This window comes from Mangifera indica, chromosome 5 (assembly GCF_011075055.1).
Source record: "Mangifera indica cultivar Alphonso chromosome 5, CATAS_Mindica_2.1, whole genome shotgun sequence".
In the NCBI taxonomy this organism is placed as follows: Eukaryota; Viridiplantae; Streptophyta; class Magnoliopsida; order Sapindales; family Anacardiaceae; genus Mangifera; species Mangifera indica.
In genome coordinates this window covers 11,279,817-11,301,673 of record NC_058141.1, presented here as the reverse complement: position 1 = coordinate 11,301,673, position 21,857 = coordinate 11,279,817, and the positions used below count along the sequence as shown (strand labels likewise).

At 34.8% G+C, this 21,857-nt stretch overlaps 4 protein-coding genes across 12 annotated transcripts; 2 read left to right on the top strand and 2 right to left on the bottom strand.

Moving 5' to 3' along the window:
- Positions 1-1,578: 1,578 nt before the first annotated feature.
- Positions 1,579-3,421, top strand: LOC123216850 (30S ribosomal protein 3-1, chloroplastic-like). Of its 2 annotated transcripts, XM_044637459.1 has the most exons (3): positions 1,579-1,953; positions 2,033-2,300; positions 3,031-3,421. In XM_044637459.1, exons 1-3 carry the CDS (start codon positions 1,729-1,731, stop codon positions 3,192-3,194), a joined length of 657 nt encoding a protein of 218 aa, XP_044493394.1. In that variant the 5' UTR covers positions 1,579-1,728; the 3' UTR covers positions 3,195-3,421. The 2 variants fall into 2 exon arrangements, with proteins under 2 accessions (XP_044493394.1, XP_044493395.1); XM_044637460.1 differs by lacking the exon at positions 3,031-3,421 and having other exon boundaries at positions 1,583-1,953; positions 2,033-2,469.
- Positions 3,422-3,735: 314 nt separating this feature from the next.
- On the top strand, positions 3,736-5,391 carry LOC123216849 (homologous-pairing protein 2 homolog). The gene is made up of 6 exons (XM_044637458.1): positions 3,736-3,903; positions 4,014-4,039; positions 4,186-4,453; positions 4,610-4,680; positions 4,769-4,957; positions 5,039-5,391. The coding sequence occupies exons 1-6, from the start codon at positions 3,876-3,878 to the stop codon at positions 5,135-5,137; spliced, it is 681 nt and encodes a 226-aa protein (XP_044493393.1). The 5' UTR covers positions 3,736-3,875; the 3' UTR covers positions 5,138-5,391.
- A 400-nt stretch (positions 5,392-5,791) lies between these two features.
- On the bottom strand, positions 5,792-7,828 carry LOC123216848. Of its 2 annotated transcripts, XM_044637456.1 has the most exons (6): positions 7,705-7,828; positions 7,358-7,576; positions 7,179-7,282; positions 6,924-7,095; positions 6,710-6,832; positions 5,792-6,631 (listed from the first exon to the last, which is right to left on the bottom strand). In XM_044637456.1, the coding sequence occupies exons 2-6, from the start codon at positions 7,541-7,543 to the stop codon at positions 6,083-6,085; spliced, it is 1,134 nt and encodes a 377-aa protein (XP_044493391.1). In that variant the 5' UTR covers positions 7,544-7,576; positions 7,705-7,828; the 3' UTR covers positions 5,792-6,082. The 2 variants fall into 2 exon arrangements, with proteins under 2 accessions (XP_044493391.1, XP_044493392.1); XM_044637457.1 differs by lacking the exon at positions 7,705-7,828 and having other exon boundaries at positions 7,358-7,698.
- Positions 7,829-10,742: 2,914 nt separating this feature from the next.
- LOC123216846 (serine/threonine-protein kinase prpf4B-like) lies at positions 10,743-19,322 on the bottom strand. 7 transcript variants are annotated; one of them, XR_006502357.1, is made up of 14 exons: positions 18,895-19,322; positions 16,824-18,353; positions 16,626-16,694; positions 16,034-16,106; positions 15,312-15,468; positions 14,921-15,212; positions 14,730-14,844; positions 14,421-14,584; positions 14,129-14,203; positions 13,600-14,019; positions 13,137-13,200; positions 12,709-12,759; positions 12,561-12,586; positions 10,743-12,369 (listed from the first exon to the last, which is right to left on the bottom strand). XR_006502357.1 is itself a non-coding variant. In XM_044637455.1 (10 exons), the coding sequence occupies exons 1-10, from the start codon at positions 19,207-19,209 to the stop codon at positions 13,831-13,833; spliced, it is 2,979 nt and encodes a 992-aa protein (XP_044493390.1). In that variant the 5' UTR covers positions 19,210-19,322; the 3' UTR covers positions 13,523-13,830. The 7 variants fall into 7 exon arrangements, 1 of the variants encoding a protein (XP_044493390.1); XR_006502359.1 differs by lacking the exon at positions 10,743-12,369 and adding an exon at positions 18,477-18,584 and having other exon boundaries at positions 12,403-12,586; positions 18,895-19,029; XR_006502356.1 differs by lacking the exon at positions 10,743-12,369 and having other exon boundaries at positions 12,403-12,586; positions 13,567-14,019.
- Between the last annotated feature and the right edge of the window lie 2,535 nt (positions 19,323-21,857).

The window sequence follows — 21,857 nt, the reverse complement described above, 5'->3', positions numbered from 1 at the left end:
TCTTGGTTTAAATAGTCGATTGAAAGAAAAAGATGTCAAAAGAGACATCATCAACAAAAAAGAAAACATCAAGAGAGAGAAACTATCAGTGATAACGTTGAAGATGCCATTGAAAATTGAAATTCAAATCTTAAGAGAAAAATATTATTTTTTTAAAATTGATTTAAGAGAAAAATTATTAATTTTTAAAGTTTAAGAGAGCGATTGAGATAATATTTTTAATAATTAAAATTTTATTAATTTTAATTATTCATATATGGTTAAATAAGATTTTTTAAATTAAATAATAGAAATTTGAGGGAGCGGAATAATATAGGTGGAAATAGGGATGACAGTTTGGACCCGATTTTAGGGGCCCCGACCCTCCCTGACCCTAACGGGGAGGGGATTCCCTGATAAAAACGGGGAAAGGGGCGGGGATGGGGACGAAAAAAATCCCCGTAATCGGGGACGGGTCGGGGATGGGGATACATGTGTCCCCGCCCCGCCCCTCCCCTCCCCTCCCCTCCCCTCCCCGCCCCGCCCCGCCCCGCCCCGCCCCGCCCCATCCCCTCCCCACCCCAACCCCTATACCTAATATATTAATATAATAATTTCTAAACTATTAAATTTTAAAAATTTTTACATTATGATTTATTACAACTATAACTTTAATTTTACTAATTTTTGAATTATCAATTATTAACTTTTACTAATTTCTAAACTATTAATCTAATATATTAAAAAAACCCCAAAATTTCATTATCATAAAATGCAAATGCACCAAATTAATTTTATTTCAGCTTCAAAACTTAGTTAGTCAATCCACCAAATTTTACACACAAAAAATAATAAATTATAAACTTGATAAAATCAATTGAAGTGAATGAAAAGTGTTAAATTTAATGTTATTATAAAATTACCTTAAATCACATACATGAAGAGCTACTAATGAAGAGATTGATTATTACATATTGTTAGATTTTATGAAAACTTTATATTTGAACTAAAATAACAAAAAATATTTTGTAGCTCTTGTAGCAAGTGATATTTTGGGAAAATATGATTTATTTTACTTATTGAAATATATAAAAGAATTAAAATTTATATTTATGGGTATGAAGAGGGGATTTTTCCCCGCGGGGACGGGGCGGGGATGGGGGAGGGGATTTTTCCCCACGGGGATGGGGAGGAGATTTTTTCCCGCGGGGACGGGGAGGGGATGGGAAGAGGATTTTCCTTCGCGGGGAGGAGACGGAGATTATTTTTTATCCCCGCAACTGGGACGGGGCGGGGACGGGGATTGATATCCACTCCCCGTCCCTCCCCATTGCCATCCCTAGGTGGAAATAAGTCCTTTGACCAATATATATATAGAAAACTGTCTCTTAGAAAATTACTAGTTTCAATGTCTTCCCGTCAGCGCTCGCTGGTTTGAAAGAAAAGGCTCTAATTAATAGATTTGTAGCATTTATTTGTAAACATAAAAAAACAGAGATATGATAATTAGCCCATGGGCCTATTCTGGACTGGAATGATCAACATAGAAGTTTGGTCTATCTGTTTCGGCTGTATGAGCACCCGCCCGCCCAAAGCCCTTTACAGTCTCCTCAGTACACTGAAGTTCTGCGCTTGAGCCTTGTTCAGTCCCCTTATCCAAACGCAACACGATTCTGATCAGAGAGAGGAGAGACTTTCATGCCTTCTTTTATCACACAATAAAACTCTGTATCCTCTTAGTATCACAAAATGTTATCTTCAATGGCGCTTCAATCTAGTATCAATGCTACTCTAACCACCCGCTCTTCATTTTTTTCTCACAAGCCCAGTCTCAAATCATTCAAAACTTCCATTCACATTAACTCCAATCCCAGTTCAAGAAACCAAAGACTCTGTACTACTTTAGCCACCTCAGAAACCCTCACGGCTGAAACATCCACAGACACTATCTCCTCAACCCCAGTAGAAATCGAGGTCCAAACATTTTTCTCTCTATTTCTCTTTGTGTATGTGTAGCTTTGCTTTATTTATAGAGTTTCAATGATTTTTGCAGAAAGCTAAGGTGTCGGTGAAGCAAAAGGCGAAACCAAGGCTTGTGTTGAAGTTCATATGGATGGAGAAGAACATTGGTCTTGCTCTTGATCAATCGATACCCGGTCATGGCACCATACCTTTAAGTCCATATTTCTTTTGGCCAAGAAAAGATGCATGGGAAGAGCTGAAGGCCACTCTAGAGAGCAAACAATGGATATCCCAGAAGCAGATGATTATACTTCTTAATCAGGCCACTGATGTCATCAATTTATGGCAGCAAAGTGGTGGTAATCTTACTACCTAAATGTGTATGGTAGAGTACACATCGCTTTTGGTTTACTAAATTGGGGTTTGTGTAAATCCACATTGTTTTTAATTTTAGCTATTGAAAACTGAATCATGATAATGCTCTATTCTTGCGAATGGAATTTGGGTTTTAAGCTTTTCTGCATTTCATTTATACAAGAGTTGTTTGTTTGATTTTCTCTAAGCTTTTAGTTGGGATCCCTGCTGTTGGTAAACCCTTTTTTTTTTTTCTGAAAGGAAAAGAAATCAAAGCATGTGCTAATGAAATTGGACTTAACAGGATTGGAAATGAGCTTGGGTAGAGCCATTTAGAATAAGTAAAGACTATATAATTGCAATTTTGATGTTGTTGGCAAGAAATTTATGTAGCCACCTATCCCCAAATTCAGACTTGAGACTGTTAAATGGAAATTTTTTTGAAGCTCACAATCCTTATTTGGATGATGAGTTTCCTTTATTGGCATTAAGTTTCAATTGACAAATACGAACCTTCTCATATCTTTCGAAAGGTTAGTTAGATAAAGGATATTCCCTCTTTAGCTGCTCATTCTTCTTCAATTTCGTTTCTTAATATGCAAAATTTCAGAAAAGTATATGCTTATGACGATTAAATTATACATCTCTGCCAAGGAATTCACTTACAAAGAATTCTACAATTTCATTTACTGCCTTGGAGAAAACTGAAATCAAATATCTTCTGTTCACACACAGGCTCATGTTCTTCATGTTCAAGAAGAGAAAGTAGGCGATTAAGCCAGCCACAGGCAAAATTCTATGATAATTCACTATACCTACCTCGTCTGCCTGAAGATTTTGCAGGTTGTCATCTATCAACCAAGGCTGGAAAATTATGTAAAGATATATATCCCACATGAAGGCATAAGCCAACCTTCCTGATCCAAAACGGCTAACCAGGAAGTCCCATCTGTCTATTATGCTCCCCAAATTTCCATCCATTCGACCATACAAGGCCCAAAGGTCAAGGAGCATAGTTGAGAGCTTTTTCTTTGAATGTTTTGGCATCAGCCTCATTCAGCCGGATGACCATCTCAGGGATAAATAATACTGGCATCAAAATATACATGATTGATACTTAAGTGAATGAGAAACTGCAACCAAACTCCATTTTGTATTCAAGTAAAAGTTGAAAAACGAAGAGAAGAAGACGCAAATCAAGAGGAACCTATGGGCTCTAAACCTTTGTCATATAGATTTCGAAAAAGTTACAAAATACCATCTTATTTTATTCATATAAATTTGTACAATTTATTTGTATTCCTAATTTTATTCGATGAATGAATAACAATAGAATACACTGACTGGGCAACTTTGAGCTCGAAAAGAGAATCGACGACCAGCTTCTGAAGGCTTGAAGCGTCATTTCCGATTTCAATTGGGGGCTGATTTGTCAAAAAAACCTTATAATAAAGCTACATAAAGATACGACTTCGTTTTGACATTCAGAATCCCTTTCATTAGATGAGGCGGGCAAGTTTCGATCGTCCTGGCCGAACATTGGCTTTGTTTTTCTTTTGCTTCCCGCGCACTTCGAGTAGATGGCTCCTAAATCTGATAGTACAGAAGGTAATTATCGCTCCCTAACTTCGATCATGTAAGAATCAATTTTATCATTCTGTTAACATTTGCTGTTTTCTGACTCCCGATGTTTCTTTTTCTTTTTTGAAAATTTTCAGCGATCGTGCTCAGCTTTGTGAATGAGGTGATATTGAATTTCGGTGAATTTATTCATGTTTAATGATAAGAGAAATAATCAATATTTAGTTGTGCTTAAGTTTTGATTTTAACATTTATTCTCCGTTTGATCTAACTTTTTTTTTATTTTTTTGTTTATGTTCTACTTTCCAGCAAAATCGGCCATTGAATTCTCAAAACGTGGCTGATTATTTACAGAAGTACAACCTTAAAAAGACGGCTGTACAAAAAGCATTGGATAATCTTGCTGATAGTGGAAAGATTTCCTTCAAGGAGTATGGTAAACAGAAGATATACATTGCTAGGCAAGACCAGTTTGACATTCCTAATAATGAAGAGCTTAATCAGATGAAAGAACAGAATGGCAAGCTGCAAGAGCAGCTTGAACAGCAGAAGAAGGCAATCACTAGGGTTGAGGGAGGTATAATTTTTTTTTGGTATTTACTATGGAAGAAAATTATTTTTTGTGGTTATTAGTTAACCTTTTTTATGGGTATAAATTTCGGTTGTTGTATGGAACATTGAAAGGAGAGTTTCTGTGTTCTATAATGACAATTAGCATACACTATTATTGCAGAAATCAGAACTTTGCAGTCAAATTTAACATTGGAACAAATACGTGAGAAAGAAGCCAAACTAAGAAAGGAGGTGTCTCGCATGGAATGTTTGATTTCAATTTACTTCTACCTGTGAGGAAGAATGGGAAAAGCTGAGGATTTTCTTGATTATGTATCAGGTTAAGGAAATGGAGGATAAATTGGCTAAATTGCGTGGAGGAGTGACCCTGGTGAAGCCTGAGGAGAGGCAGGCGGTTGAGAAGATGTATTTGGAGAAAGTAAGTCAGTGGAGAAAGCGTAAAAGGATGTTCAAAGATATATGGGATGCTATAACTGAGAACTCAACTAAGGATGTGAAAGAATTTAAGGTTCTGTTTGCATCATTTGTTTCTTCAAACCATATGGTATTGTGTTTCACAGATTCTCTAATAGTTGGCCATGTTTTACAGGAGGAGCTTGGAATCGAATATGATGAAGATGTTGGTGTGAGTTTGCAAGCATTCTCTGATTTGGTGCAACATGGTAAGAAGCGGCCAAGGGGCCAGTGACTTTTGTAGTGTTATCTACTAAATTGAGGATCAGGCATATAAATATTTTCAGTCTTCATTATTGTAGATTCAGCGTATTTGCTAGGTCTAGATCTAGACCTTTGATTCTGAAAATTAGTTTGTTTGTTTATCTGTCACAGATGTTATGTGACGAACATTTCTACCATAAATGGTACATGATATGACAGTTAATGTTGTAAAGGGCTTGCTCTTTCTGTCATACTTGGTGCATAAAAATTATATTTTTGAGCTAACTTTGTTGAAATCTTTGAATAGTGAGTTGGTTGTTGAAACTCTTCCTCAAGGACAGCATCTTGGTAATCAGTGATGTTTAACTGGCAAATGAATATCAGTCTACCCAAATTTGTGATTGTTCGAGTGTAAATGGTTTATTATTTATTAATTTGTCTCTTTTGCAATTTGGTATATGAGAATTAATCCAAAGTTTAAGTTTAGGTTTGTCCATTGACCATCATGAATGCTCATTTAGTCACTGCATTGTGGCTTTCCTTCTGATTCCTCCAGAGAAACATATTTGCATGTTTCTTTTACTTTTCTCCTGCTTAATGCTCTTACAAATGGTGTGAATATACGATGCAGTTCGTTGATATGCCAAATTACTAAGAGCATTTTCTTAAGATATGATCCACAAAATTAACACGCACAAAATTTCAGCCCCACTTACATTCCAAAAAAAATTACACAGTTCAACTTTCTCAAAATTTAACAGGAGAAAAATGAAAAGGGCACTTTAGCTTATCAGACTCCACACTGATATTTAGCATATACAAACCTTTTAAGTACCCGCTCACTTATCGAGTGATCCGGTGCTAACTGACATTGGGTGCATTGCCATGTCAAAATGCTCTTTACTTTCAAACACTGATCCTTCAGCAGCATGGGCAGTGGATTGTCCACTCTCCACTTTCAGACTACCTTCAGAACTTATGAGAAAAAAACCGTGCCCTCACTGTCACTGTCATTTAAAACTATATCCTTCTCTAGTAACTTCAGAATTTCAGGGTCTACTCCAGTGGACATTGTAGTCTCCTTTAAATTTTCTTCTGTTAAGTCTGAACTTGAACTCTCAAGTTCTGCTGCATTAACATTGAGTTTGGATTCTGCAGTTTTGTTTTCACCTTGAATTTCTTCAATATTAGATTCAGATTCAAGTATCTCAGACTTGTCTCTTCCAGTTTCTTTTCTTCTCCAAGTACTAGGACCACTGTGATCATCAGGATCATGAAATTCAGATCTGGAGAGTTCCACAGCTGCTCTTGCAGCCGCTGCTGCTGCAGCAGCTGACTGGAAGGCTGCCTGAGCTGCATCAGCTACATCCTTGTACTTCTTCCCTGCCTTCATTAAATTAGAATACTCATCATCTTTTCTGAGATCATTAGGAGAATCTTGTGAATGATCGCCTGGCCTAGTGGGAGATAAATTAGTTGATTCCTGCTCAGCATGGCTTTGCTTCTTGCTTACATCCAAGTTTTCCTGCAATGGTCAGTGCCAAAGTTTAGGGCGCATTTCAGAACAATGTCATCAAAATTTGCTTGATATAGTCATCAGTACCTCCCTAGATACAGTAGAAACTTCCTCAAGTTGCAGAACAATGTCATTCTCAGTCGCAATCTCCTTGAGCACTTTCATTCTGTTCTCCAGCTCCGGCTGACGGGTTGACAGCTTTCGAATCATCTACATAAATCCATGAATCGATATCTTTCAATTGAAGTGCCCTAGAATTCAGCATAACACATAGAATAATCGTCAAATTGGGCATCCATACCGTTGCGTTCACTCCACAATTGTTTCTCAACTCAATAGCACGATTCACAAATTCCTTGCCATAGCGAGACGTGAATACCGCACGAATTTCTTGAAGCTCTGGTAACTCTCCACATCTCGAAGCTGCAAACAGCAAGCTTGATATCGCCTCCTTCAATTCAGCGGGACACTCTCTGCCAAGTAACAAGAACTCTCACCCAAAAAAGAAAAAAAACTCCCTTCATATATCTGTAAATTTAGAAGCTATAAAACTAACTTGTCTTGTTCGATGAGGTGAACCCTTTCTATGAGTAGATTGCAGTAGCTTTCCATCATAACGAAAGCATCCAACATATCCCGCTCCTTGATCACATGCTCCACCTCAACAACAAAAACAATCAAAATTATTTTAATTCTAATCACACCATTTAATCAAAGATATCGTGTGTATTTTACTCGAAGAAGAGCTCGTTCTTGGTGGCCTTGCTGGAGGAGCTGAACGACGTCAGATCGGGCCTGGTTGCACTTGACTTGGCGCTGGTTCTTGAGGACGGCGAGGCGAGAAAGGGCAAGATTAACTTGTGGCTTGAACTTGTAGGACTTAAAGTTTCTTCCAAACAGAGCGTCGAGTTTCTTTCCCATGCCTAGTACTGTTATGTTCTTCTCTTTAATCACCTGTGGTAATTATAAGATCTGATTGAGAGCGCGGCAGAGAAAGTGATTATTGATTACAACAATAGGCAAAAGAGAAAGAACAAGCTGAGGCTTGTTGCTTCTTCTTGTGATGATGAGAGAGATTTTACTTGTATTAGTGGGCTTTTCTTAGTAATCAAGTGCGGGGTGTGCGACAAAACGCGGTGTTGTGTCAACTTCCATGAACAGACCCTCTAGCTCCATATTTCATTGCTAGAAGACAGACATCTGCAAGCAGACACTAGAGGTACGTAAGAAACAGTCTCCATAGTGAAATTCAGGGAAAAGACATTTTCATGGTGGCTCAAGTTTTAAATCCATGATGCTATAAATTACTCCATGTATTTTATTTTACATGGATTTTCTTAGTCCTGTATGGCATGTAATTAAATGGCATGGTGATACATTAGACACATAAATGGCATGTAGATATGATGTTAATTATATAAATGGTATGGTGATTTGTTAGTGATAATTTACCAACTTGATTTAAACAATGGTTTAAACCAAGGATTTCAATATTTTACTATACTCATTTTTAATACATAAATATGTACATATTTACATATATCATCATATGATTAAATGTTACTGTATCTTTAATTTAATACATATTTATGTACTTAAAATAAATATACATAATTTTATTATTTAAGAGTTATATTTTTAGTTATATTGGTTTAGGCACCTTTTGTCTAAATATAGTTGTATATGTATACTCAAACACTAAAAAAGATATAGATAAACTATTTTGTCTTTATCAAAGCAACTACTCTAAGCGACCTAAAGCCTCTGCGATTTGCCATTGATGATCCTTTGCCATTGCCAAACACACCCTTTGCCTAAACATGCCACTATCATTATGAATTGTTTATAACCATCAGTCTCAAACCCCAAATAATATTTTGTTGTCAAAATCCATAAACCCAAGCCATATCTAGAATGTGTGTGTCAAGAAGACCATTCAAGTGACTTATGTCATCATGTTTCAACTACTTGCATATGTTATTTTGACACATTCACCTGCATCAACTATTTTTTCGTGTTGGCATTATTGAAGCCAAGGTTGCCCTCACTCCCCTCAAGTCAAATACTCACCTTACTCCTATAGATGACACACCTCACCGTCATGCAGCTGGGCAGGGCTTATGTTGTTCATATTAATAGCTGATACATGAATGATCCTTGCTCATCCCACTATGTTACGAATTCTTTGATACATCAAGGGCAGCCTTTTTATAGGCATGTGCACACTCCTCACTTCAGCTACATGTTTGTTTTTTATATTGATTGATCTAGAGACCCTACTAATAATCCGGCCACCATTAGGTATTATTTCTTCTTTGGTGACTCACTTATCTCTTGGAAAAGCAAAAAACAAGCGTTACAGCCTGATCCAACCAAAAATTTGAATAACATACCTTAGCTGTTGCCATTCCTTTAGCTTTAATGACTACTAGAAGATATGAGTATTGCTCCTTTATTTGCCATTCTTAGTCACTATAATAATTAGAGTGTCACACAAATTATTGATAATGATATATTTCATGAGTGTACTAAACACATTAAAATTAATTGCTACTTCATTTGCTAACAAATTGCATCCACTCTGACAATCAAATTGTTCTTTTATTTATTTATTTATTTTGGGTAAACCAATCAAATTGTTGATATCATCACAAACGCCCGCCACTCAGGTCACTTCAACGATTTGGTTTCCAACCACAATCTCGGGTCCACATTACAACCTTGAGCTTGCAGGGGATGTTAGCAATATAAAGGGCATGTAGACACACGGGGATATGTTACTTTCGTATAAATAGTATTGTATAAATATACGTATAGGTTGAACTAAAAAACTACGTAGTTTTTGATGGAGTCATTTTCAATTAACCAACAAATATTGCTGCCCAATTAGATGATTTATAATAGAAACTATTTAGATGGTTTTCATAGGGAATGAATATGATGGATATATGTTAAGAGAATTTTTTAACGCACAAGTAATGGTATATCACCATATAATTGAATAGTTTTAAATGAAAAATAAAACACTTTTCAATCATATGATGACATATTATTATTTGAATATAAAATTACACATATTATTTGTGCACATAATTATTGATATGTTAACCATACATACCCAGACATGAAATGTTATTAAATACTTAACTCGAAGCTATATTTGCTCCAATTGAATCATCAGAAATTGATAAAAATTCAGTAAACAAGTTTAGTTGAACAAACTTCGATTATTACTTTAACTTGACATCAACCCCAATTTAAATAAATAGATTCTCAAAGGCGTTTCGATTTAAACTTACATTAAAAAGAATAGGAGGTAAAGATTCAGATCTCAACACAAATAACAGTAGAAAAAATAATATATTTCTAAAACTGTAGTTTAAAATTCTTTAAAATACTCACATAAGTGTGACGGAGGCGGACCACGATCAAGTTTGTCAACTTTATCATGTGAAGTTTCCTTTATAGCTTTCTTTTCTAGCAAATCTAGAGCTAAATAATTTTAAATCTGCGTACTTTCTAAATCAGATAAGTTACTAAATCTAATACATTTTACAGATTTCAAAGCAAAACTTATATTGTTTTAAAACTAATTAAGCTGGGATATTACCCGTGTATGTGACTTGTTCGTACCCAGATAATTCAATCCAACCGACAGTTAAATGGTCTGAATATTTTGAAGGACAGCTAACCACTAATGTCCCGATCATACCAAGTCCAGCAACTTCTTGCATAGTCCAATTGCAAGCATGTTACTACCAGAATTTAAATTTGCCTTGCAAAAATCAATCTACTGCTAGATTTTACCAATGATAAATAAAAAGGCATACATGATACCAAATTACCTCGTGTTTAGTACTGTTTTCGACAATTACGAGACAAAACCTCAATAATACCACTGCTGGTGATAATTTAATGCGATTAGCAAATGTACGAAAAGAAGGTGAAACTAATGAAAAAGAGGTCGCCATCAGGGATGCAAAGCACTCTTCCAATGCAATAATCCAAAAACAAGTCAAGTTAGTTCGTACAATCAGAGGTAAAACTGGAAATCGTTTCATGCAAAATTCATGAGGTTCAACAAGCAACTGATATTTCATAAAGTGTCTGAGACCTCTGATTGATGCAAATACATGCAATTAATTCCACACTTATTCAACTTTATCAATTACATGGAAGTACATGAAAATTAGGGACCTCACTCACAAATCCCGTCTTAGAACTAAAGATGATTTTTGCCACACAAGCACGGAAAAAACTGGCCATTAAACCAATAACCATGTAGAATAACAGCATTAAAACAGCTGCTACTACATATATGACACCTCACTCCACTACAACATACAACCACCACAATCAAAGTTTTCCTCCCAACATCTCATTGTAACAATATCATGGCTTCTACTCTCTTTTATGAAGTTTTTAACACCCAAAAATGTAATAATAAAACTATGCATACCCAATTTAAGTACATAAATAGATACATATTTGATATGTATCATCATATGATTAGATTATTTTGAATTAAAAATAAAATAACACTCAATCATATCATGAAGATTCACATACATTATAAGGTAAAGACTAAAATTGCAGAACAACGTTCTAATATCGTCATGTGTGTACAAGCAATGCACCAAACCTTTTTAAAGAACAGTCAGATGTCTAAAGTCAAACACTTGTAAAATCATATTGACTACAGAAGTGCCTTTTAATTTTTATTTGCTGCTTTGTAAAAAAAATATTGTTTAGGCACTAACTAAGCTTTGTCTGATATATGGTACATGGTATGATTGTTCTTATCCTTGAGTGAGAACATTACAACTACAGAACAGACCTAGTGAAAAAAATTACGCTAACTAATAAAATTCATACATGACACCTAAAACGGACCCAGTATGACTAACTTTGTGTTATTTAACTGGTACACGGTATGACTATTTAATGCTAGAGAAGACCACAACCTCAAAACAAATCCATGTGAATAATTATTGGGATAAATAAAAACTTTAGTGCATGACACCTCAAAAACAACTCAGCCTCCTAGTAAAAAGATAAGAAGCAACAGGATTAATAGCCACAAACTCTAGGCATTGTTACATTCTCTGCACAAATTTTTGCATGCTTAATCTTATAATTCTTAATTTCAAAATTTTACCAGATTTATATAAAGCTACTCCATCAAAAATCCAAAGATGAAAACTTTGACCTTTCTTCAGTACCTAGACGGTATATAAAGTTCTAAGTTTAAATTTAAAAAGACATACACCTTGCTTCTGCAAGTTACTGTGGCAACCGGCTTAAAAGTTCTCAATCACATACCCAAAGTACAACATTAAACCCTGTAAACTCATTCTAAGACTAACTATTCACAATCCTCTAGAAAATAAAGATCCAACAGAATATAAAACCTTGGTCAACTCACTTTGAAACCAATTAGTAGAAAATTAACAAGCATCAAAAGCTACAAGATGACACCGGGGCTGATTTTTAATAGAAGACTGTTAAACATAGTAAGACTTGGACCATGTATCATCATTAACTTAATTCTTTAATTTGGCTTCTAAAACTTGTCAAATATCTTATTGGAATATCAAGTGGTTTTTACTTGTAACTTCCATCCACATTTAATCTCTTGTCATACCATGGAATACCTGTTGAGTACCAAGAAACTTATACCTTAAAGTTTACACATCAGCCCATAGGGATTATCCGAAGAAATGCTTCTTGCCTTCAGAATACAAACACTAACCACAAGCATGAAAAAGTTGTAAACATGATTAAATGCAATCTATGCAATATATAGCTCAAGAAATTATTAAAACAGTACAAGTTGTACAAGGATTAGTGTAAACACATGAAATCTAACATTAATTACAATAAGTGGAATTAAAATGAACAAACCTCAGATCATCAGGTAACATTTAGAAATACTTACAGGACCTTCAGACGCAAAGGCTGCACCTGTAAGAGGGAAGAAAAAAATAACAATAATCAAAATATTGATCTTTCAAATGAGATGCAAAGCCAATTACCTTTGAAAATCTATAACATAAGTACAAGAGGTTTATAATTCAGATACTCACTGAACTATTCCTTCACATCAAGCTGCAGCCAAACATCTCCAGTGCAAGTTCCTCCAGAATGACCAGATCATGGATCAGATGTAATGCAAAGTTCATTAGGACATGGACTTAACTAGAAGGGATTTTAAAAGAAAAAAAACAAGACAGATAGCACTCAAGCACACAGTACATGCCAACCAACAATTTCTCCACGAGAAGAAAAACAAGAAAAATACAATTCCATCACATATAATACAAGAGAAAATCAGAGAAGCAAAAACATTATGGTAGTACCATAACTTGCATAAAAACAAAACATTTTTACATAAACATTGAAATTTTCCTTCTGATCCCAATAACTAATCTTCGAATCACTAACATTATAATAGTATCATGGCATGTACTTTTGATGGTGTCACAACAAGCTCCTAATAAACAAACCAAGATACCTTTCCTGGGTGCCTTTTAAGCATCTAAGCACTGGAGGATTGCCTCAAAGCAGTGGCAGATATCCTGAATGAAAAACTGAATTAGACTCTCCAGGACCCAAATATTTAAATAATAAAGTAGACAATAAAATTGGAAGACAGGATTGTCATCCCAATAACTATAAATTGATACTGACAATATATTATGCAAGAGACATGAGTGAACTATTGAAGTTCAGAAAAAGATATTTCTCCTTGCCATCTCCCCAAGAATTCTCAACAAAAGAAACATCTTTTAGTAACTCATACGGCATGAGATGTTTCTTTCAACATTTATTGATTTCCACAAATTGTAATGCAGAAGCCATATCAAAATACAAATGTAACTATGATGAGACAAAAAAAAAAGACATAATGAAGTTTTGCAATAGCCACAATCAAGAATGATTACAGAGGAAAAAACGCCTTTGGCTAGTTGTCTTACAATAGAAACAGTACATTCCACTGAAAGAACCGCCAGAAAAGAGTACTCCTGACCAACATCACCCCCCTTTGACTTCAACCACGCGACACTGTGTTCAAAGCTTATATGCCAACACAGAGAAGATAAAGACAAATAATGCCCAATGATTAGATATCTAAATATGAATTAGGTCATAATATACAAATATCTAGCTCAACAGCATTTCTGGAGTCATAAAATCAGCAACATTGTTCACTTGCCCGAGATGAATGGATGAGCCAAAGCCTGTGCTACTGTCATCCTTCTCTCTGGATCCAACACAAAAATCTTTTCCAGAAGATCTTTGAAATTGTTTAACATCTTGGGGTCTTCACCAGGAGAGGTTGTAACAATTGATCCAATATCTTTTGGCTTTATATTAAAAATTATCCTCTTTATAGTCTACAAATGCAGAATTAAACGCTTCATCAACATGAGAGGGAACTGTAATACCTAGAAATTCATCAATAGAAGTAAATACCTAAGCAGATAGGAAATATTGTGTGCATACCTTCTTAGTAACAGGATCCTCTTCAGTAGCATGAAAATTCAAATCCTGATCAAAGTGCTGCTCTGTAAATGCTCCCTGGAAGAAGAAACCAAGGGGAAAAAAATGGTATCAGTACAAGAAGATAACGTAGCCACTAAAATGCGGATAGAGAGAAAGTACAAAAGCAATACTAAACTAAAATGTCTTATACTTCCACTAATACTTAAACAGATATGACGAGTCCTCAAAATTTATACACAAAAATACAATGACAAAGAAATCAAGCTTCAGATTATATAGACACATATATTACCTTACGTAGCATCTTTTTAGGAAACGGACCCTTCAACTCCATATGAAGGCGTAGCATGTCATTGTTTGTGGCACCCGGGAAAAGAACTTTTCCAGTATAAAGCTCATACAAACAGCACCCAACAGACCAGACATCCAGCGGATGATCATAAGGCAAACCAAGAACTGCAAAAGAACCACATAGAATGACTTAATGATATTTTTCTCAGTAGAAATCACTATCAGCAATAAAAATAACGTACTGAACAGCCAACAAACATCTTGTTCCTCATTTCAAACAGCTAACAAAATAGCCAATGCCAGAACTTACTTATCTCAGGGGCACGATAAAATCGGCTGACAAGGTAAGGTGTAATTTCATTTTTACCAGCGAACATGGCATTACCAAAATCACAAAGCTTCAACACATTCTTTGCCTCATTTACCTGACACAACGATTGAATTTTTAGATTGTGATGCAAAGTTTTTCAAAGAGCAACCAAACAATTAAAGAGTACCTACCAGCATGTTATCTGGCTTTATATCACAATGAAGAATGCCACAGTTTTTTAGATGCTTTAAGGCAATAAAGAGTTGTTTCCCATATGCTCTTACGGCAGTAAGTTTAAGGCCAATATTGCGGCCAAACTTCTTTAAAACCTCACGCAGATTCATATGAAGAGAGTCAAAAACTAAACAAAGATGATTCCTGTACTTAAAATTCGAAATAAAGCGGATGCAGTGACGCTTATTCTCTGGATCTGCACCTGCCAATTTCTTTAATATCTGAACCTCTGTCTGACCAGCCTTGTTCCTGTTATATAAAAATAATTAGACCATCAGAACAGAATAAAACCGTAGGAAAATAGGAGAACACAGCATTAAGAATGCATGTGATCAAATGATAACTTACATTGTTTCATTATTGCGTATAATTTTTATGGCCACTTCTTCAGGTTCACCACTACCAGCTTTAAGATCCTTTGCACGTACTACAGTGGAGAAAACACCTTTCCCATGAGTAGCAGTGACTTCATATCGTCCATCAAGTAATTCACCAAATTGATAGCCTTATAGGAGAAATATAATAACATAAGACAGAAGAACAACTACAGGAAAAGAAAAGTCTAGAAATTTAAGCAATAGCTTAGGGCACAAATTCAATCCCAACATTTCCAGTTCTTTTGTCCAGAAAAAGCAAATTCTTATAAACCACTTCCCATTTGGAAAGGATAAATTAAATATAATAATAATTTGTGTTAACCAGTATTCCTTCACTTCCAAGGAAACCGAGCAACTTTTATAAAAGGAAGAAGAAATTTTGAAAACTAATCAAGTACCGTAACTTTCAGGCTAAATTCAAAAGTAAGCCCAATTTCCCCTGCTTTGGGCAAAATGAATGAAATACAGAGAACCTGCTTGGATATAGCTTGACTCAAAAAAATTTATATACAACAATTAAAAGAAATAAAAAAAATACAAATTGTATGAGTCAGAAGGAAAGCTGAAAGTTAAAACTCCAGTTTAAAAAGGAGATTTGATGGATAAGTAAGACACTTGCAAGATTACAAAAAATGGGCATCAACTCTCCAGAGATGTTCAATTGAAAATAAAATTATAGATGTTATAACTTACTATAGTACCCTTCTGCATCATCCCAGTTGTCATGCAAGCCACTCCTTACAATTTTTGAACCTTCAGTTTTAACCTTCAAGGAATAAAACGTATATACATCAGTGAAGCACTACAAGACAATTTATGTTCAATAAAGAACAAAAAAGAAAATTCAAACTAACCTATCAAATATAAATCCAAGCATAATTGAAGCCTCACATGATCAAGTACAATATACTAATAATGAAAAACACATTCGTACCATCACAGAGATCAATAAATAATAAATAGAGGATTGAAAACAATTTGAGGTACAAAAAGCAGGCAACAAAGGGTATGTCATACTTTTCTTCATAGAGAATGAACTCTGTAAAGCACCTTGAGGTTTCCATGTAACTTATTTAAATGAAGACGGAACAAAAGGTCAAATTTTTTAATGACACAAATCTTATAAAGAGTGAAGATGATGTACAAAGAGTTAAAAAAAGAATCACTACTCTGCTATCAAAATACATAATATCAAAAGCTGCACCCTAAAAATATCCAACCATTGTCAAACATAAGGAGGAAAAAAATTAAGAAGAGAGACATAGCAGGAAATCATCAATCTCACCGATTTTCGAACTCTAGCAGGAGTCTCTCCAAACATATCATCACAGAACACAAGGTCTGATGTTTCACTCTGCATAAATAATAAAGAATCATCAAATTAGCAACAGCATAGAGGTTGAAAAAATTATTATTGCATGTCAAACAGACAATTAAGTATTTTTATTTCAAAACATACAAAAATCAGAGAGAATGAACACACCTTCGGAGTACCATCTCCAAGCCCCCCAGGACCAGAAGTCCCATCAGAAGCAGCAGTTCCATTATGTAGAGGTGACTTCATAACAGAGAATAACTGCTCATCAACATAGCCATCAATTCCATTACTTTTACCATTATGATTATCCGAAAAATCATTATCAACACCAGTCAATAGACCAGGATGCTGAAAAGACTTTTTATCTTTTTCAACATCAGCCGAATCAGACTCACTATGCAGCTGTAACTGCTGATTCTTGTATTTTTCTACGATGGCCTGTCTTCGCTTTCTACTCTCCTCCTTAATTCTGTCAAGATCTTCTTCTTGTTCAACAAGCTTCAAGGCAAACCTTTCCTCAAAATCATCTCCATCATCTTCATCTCTTGTGTTTCCATCACCACCTCCTTCCCAAGAATGACTGTTAGAACTATGAATCTTGGCTGGATCATCCTTTCTAGTTCTATCATGAGAACGTCCTTTATCATCACCTTGAGTCAAGCGCCTGGAATGTTTAAACCTATCTTGATTTCCATAACTATCATCAAGACTTCCATACTTCTCCCTATCTCTCTCAATATCAGCAGCTTTATCTCGACCTCTATCACTATGTCTCTCCCTCTCCAAGTTATGCTCTCTAACTCTGGCCTTGTCCTTATCTCTCCCCCTTTCCCTACGTCTATCTATGTCTTGATCACTGACCCTGGCTCTATCTCTGCTCCTATCTCTTTCCTTCTCTCGTTTCCTACCCAGTTCAACCTCCTCATACCTGCCCCTACCTCGTTCCTCCCTTTTGCTGTATATTTCCCTGTCCCCACTCTCTCGTTCTTTGTCTCTTCTCTGTTCCCTGTTTATCTCCATATGCCCTCTTCTTTCTCGTTCCTTCTCCCTTCTCTGATCCTTTACCATCTCCCTCTCCCAACTCCTCTCTCTATTTCGTATCTCCCGACTGTGATGGCTATCCTCTCTGCCAATGTATCTGCAGCTGTAACTAATACTGTGCTCCCTTTCCTCATCCCTCGCTAAATCCTCACTACCATTTATCTCATTCCTACAGCGTTGAATAACCCTATCATCTGCAGAGGCGTTCAGATCCTGTTCATGATTACGCCTTCTTTTAGCGACAGCTTCTTCTTCCATTATGCTTTGGGAATGAGATCTTTCCAAAGCAAGATCACGTGACCTTGACCTACTCCTCCTAGCATGGAAATCATTATTAGATCTATCACATGATGGTGAGAGCACCACTGTCTTATGCCTGTCCCCTGAGCTTTCAGAGGACAATGATTTTCTCTTCTCCTGTAATTTGCTAACATCATCCTCCATTCCATCAGTGTCAAGATATTTCTTCTGCTTTCTGTTTTTATTTGAAGGAGACACAGATTCCATCAGCCGTCGATCATTACCTTTTCTATAATCATGAGAAAAATCCCCACTGACATGATGATCATTTTTACTAATTTCAGATTTAGCAACCAGATCATCATCAATCTTATTCTTGGGAGTCTCTTTCACATGATTAAATTCACCAACTCCCTACAAGCCATTGTCAAACAAATTTAAGCCATGCACTTAACTTTAAAACTAAGGTAAAGAAGAATAAAAAGCATATATAGTGAATACAGAAGATATAAGTAAAAACATGAAACCAGCTCTTACAAAATCAATAGTAAGCCACCAGTCTCCATTGAAACGCCTAGGGGAAACTTCTTTTGCAATTCACTCAAGCAGATTCTTTTGTATACATTAGACACTCACTCAGGTACTCTAAACAAGCTCTCACAAACAAAAACTCATCATTGAATTCCATGAATCAAACTAGAAAACACTATGAACCTCTGTTTGGTTACCGAGAATAGTTCAAAGAAAACAGAACATTTGTAATTTAAAAAAAAAAGGAAAAAAACATTTGAATTCCAATAAAAGTCGCTGTTTAAGCAACCAACAAAATTTTGAAATTTTAATAAGTTTAAAGTTATTTTACTTTGTCCAATTTTCTCGACAACCAAACAGAATATATTGGAAATTGGAAATCAACCAAAAAATATTAAACAGATTAAAGTTAATCAGAACACACCGGAATTCGAGAGTCAACTCCATCAAGAGCCTTAATTTCAGAAGAATCCAATTTCCTGATTTCAAAATTGTCCTCTTCAAGAATCTCTCCTTCCTCCACGTCATCATCAATTCGAGAAATATTAATGACCGGAACGGAAGGAGGTATATCATCACCTCCGTGATTGGTATCGTCTTCGTGCTTCCTGCTTCGATGGTGACGGTGACGGTGACGGTGGTGGTGGTGACGATGTTTATGTCGTTTAGAGGACTTCTCCGCTTCATCATAAGAGCTGGATCGACGGTGCATGCGTTGGGTGTCTTGTTCGCTGCCCATTGGATTGAATTTGTATAAATCTAGGGTTAGGGCTTTGTAAAAATAAACTGAAAGTGAGAAGTGAATTTGCCAAACGTGAACACCGAATGTGAGTCTCTTGTTGGGGTTGGGGCTAATAACATATTAATATGACTCTGCATTTGGGATATGTTGATTTTCCAATTTGGGCCAGTTGACAATCCAGGCACTGTACTCATCATCCAAAGCAGCCACAAATTATTTTAATATATAAATAAATATATATAATATTATTTTTAATTTAAAATTATCTAATTATTTAATAATAAATATAAATATGTATTTACTTATATATTTAAATTAATTTTCTCAATTACAATTTTAAATAAATTTTGGTTTTTTTATTAGGCTAACTCAAAAAATTTGTAAATAAATAACATTATATTATTATTAGCAATATATGATAGACACTCATAAGGAATGAATACAATTATAAAAGATGCTTAGTTTGTTATAACAATTTGTTATGATATTTTGGATTTATTTTCTAGCACAGTGCAGCATAGCCTTGTAGATAAAGAGAAATAACAATAAAAAAAGTCAGACGGACAAGTTCGATGTTTAAAATTAAAAACGATGAATTTTCATGTTTCATTTATTTTTTCTATCAACTTTAACTGCTAAAATATATTTAAATAAGTCTATTTAATTAATTTTAAATATTAATTATCATTTAAAAAAATTATATCTTATCATCATTCAAGATAACAAATGAAATAACTTCGATATTATTTAATAATTTAATCTCCTATTAAAATATAATTACTTTGAACATATAATTTATTATAATTTTATTTTTGAGTTTTATAATCTAAAACACATTTTGATAATTTAAGAAACTCATATGTTATTTTATTATTTTCATTTTAACATCTTCAAATGATATGAGATATTCAAACAAACTCAATATTCTTCTTATATTTTATCAATATAGGTTTCACGTAAAAGTGTCACATTAGTCCAACTCATCTAAAATAATTGATCAATTCTCTTTTGATCGTGCTAATTACCTAACACAACTGATAATGAAACCCACTAGCTGCTACTTGAATGCCTTCTTTTCTCAACCTCATTTGTCTTCTCAGTGTTGCAAGAGATTGCTCAAGTCTAGGCTTTGATCCTTTGTTTTGTCCTCACGAATTCCACATCTCCTCTCAATGCCCTTGCTAGTCAATATTTTGGTCTTTTCACTAATGCAACCATTCCAACTATGCCTCCACTTTCTTCTACCAATTGAATTTGATATTGGTTGAACCTGGAAATCATGTCCATATTGGGATTGATCTGAATAATATCAAATCTAATGAGACTATCTCAATCGGGTACTATAGCTATTCAAATGGGTCTTTTGTGCTGGTTAGTATGATGAATGGGCAAAATATACATGCTTACAACTTAATCTTCTTGAACTGGTTTGCTTACAAACTCGTGCAAGAATTTGCAACCCCTTTAGCACAATCAGGGCCCCTTGCGTAATTGAACCAGACAACATAGCTTAATCCAGGGAACAAACCCCACACTGTGCCACAATGTAAGAGTAGGTGCGTAATATTTGACTGTCAAACTCTTGACACCCTATCTAGCTTACCGCCCTCCTCTTCTTTTGGTCGCTTCACTCTCCTACCATGACTAACGCTTAGAAAGACAAATATATTGTAATATAAACCCAAATTTGGCTTGAAAGTCACTAGATTGATCACAAGCAAAAACATTTGCACTCTCATTTGCATGTCGGTTTTTCTTCATTAAACATTGAGGGATTGGATGAAAATAAAGTTTTGAATCAATAAAGAGGAAAACGATAAAATATGAATTTGTAAAATAAATCGTAAAATAACAGTTTTATTATTTTAATATTATTATAAAAATTAATTTTGTCTCTTCTTGTTTTTTTTCAAAAATGTAACCAAATTTATTAATAAATACTAACAAATGTGGGAATTTGTTATTTTCAATTTTATAAATAAAAACTTATCATTTTAGCATAATTCAAGTGTGAAATAATCGTTATCTCTACTTCTGTTGATTGACATTATAGTAGAAGGAAAAAAACTAACTTGGATTGAGGGAGATGAGTTGGACATATCATGCATCTACAATACATATATATGCATTTTATATTATAACACTAGTCTTCTAAAATCTAAAAAAACATCGATCATAATCTCTATACAGTTTATAAATAATAAAATTATGTCTATTAATTTTGAATATACAAATAAATATATGTTTGATGTATATCTTTAATTGATAGGTGATTTTGAATTAAAGATAAAGTATCACTTAAACACATAATGACATATCATTGATTCATAAAAAGCTTTCAGTTATTGGATAATCTTTGATACAAATGACATGCCTAACTGTCTACCTTTATTATAATTCATTTATAGAAATCAACTCTCTGATGTTCTTTTTAATCAAGAGCAGAAACATGACCACATTAACCAGTGATCAAGGATTTCGATTGACCTACTTTTTCGTTTAAACTCTAGGGTTCATCGCCACATCTGATAGTCAAAATCCTCCACAAACCATTATTTTGCATTGCTGCTTGTCAATGGCATGCGATTCTACCTCTTCAATACATGAAAAAAGCAGGTTATAGAAGAACTGAATTACTATGCACC

Bases quoted from the DNA above. Each gene is read 5' to 3' on its own strand.
- LOC123216850 (XM_044637459.1), top strand. From the start codon at position 1,729: ATGTTATCTTCAATGGCGCTTCAATCTAGTATCAATGCTACTCTAACC. The intron at 1,954-2,032 runs GTCCAAACATTT...TGATTTTTGCAG, and splicing joins CAACCCCAGTAGAAATCGAG to AAAGCTAAGGTGTCGGTGAA. The intron at 2,301-3,030 runs GTAATCTTACTA...GTTCACACACAG, and splicing joins TTTATGGCAGCAAAGTGGTG to GCTCATGTTCTTCATGTTCA.
- LOC123216849 (XM_044637458.1), top strand. From the start codon at position 3,876: ATGGCTCCTAAATCTGATAGTACAGAAG. The intron at 3,904-4,013 runs GTAATTATCGCT...GAAAATTTTCAG, and splicing joins TAAATCTGATAGTACAGAAG to CGATCGTGCTCAGCTTTGTG. The intron at 4,958-5,038 runs GTTCTGTTTGCA...CATGTTTTACAG, and splicing joins AGGATGTGAAAGAATTTAAG to GAGGAGCTTGGAATCGAATA.
- LOC123216848 (XM_044637456.1), bottom strand. From the start codon at position 7,543: ATGGGAAAGAAACTCGACGCTCTGTTTGGAAGAAACTTTAAGTCCTAC. The intron at 7,283-7,357 runs GTAAAATACACA...TTTGTTGTTGAG, and splicing joins AAGAACGAGCTCTTCTTCGA to GTGGAGCATGTGATCAAGGA. The intron at 6,632-6,709 runs GTACTGATGACT...TGACCATTGCAG, and splicing joins TTTCTACTGTATCTAGGGAG to GAAAACTTGGATGTAAGCAA.
- LOC123216846 (XM_044637455.1), bottom strand. From the start codon at position 19,209: ATGGGCAGCGAACAAGACACCCAACGCATGCACCGTCGATCCAGCTCT. The intron at 15,213-15,311 runs GTAAGTTATCAT...TTTATATAACAG, and splicing joins ATACGCAATAATGAAACAAT to GAACAAGGCTGGTCAGACAG. The intron at 14,020-14,128 runs GTATGCACACAA...CTGCATTTGTAG, and splicing joins AGGATCCTGTTACTAAGAAG to ACTATAAAGAGGATAATTTT.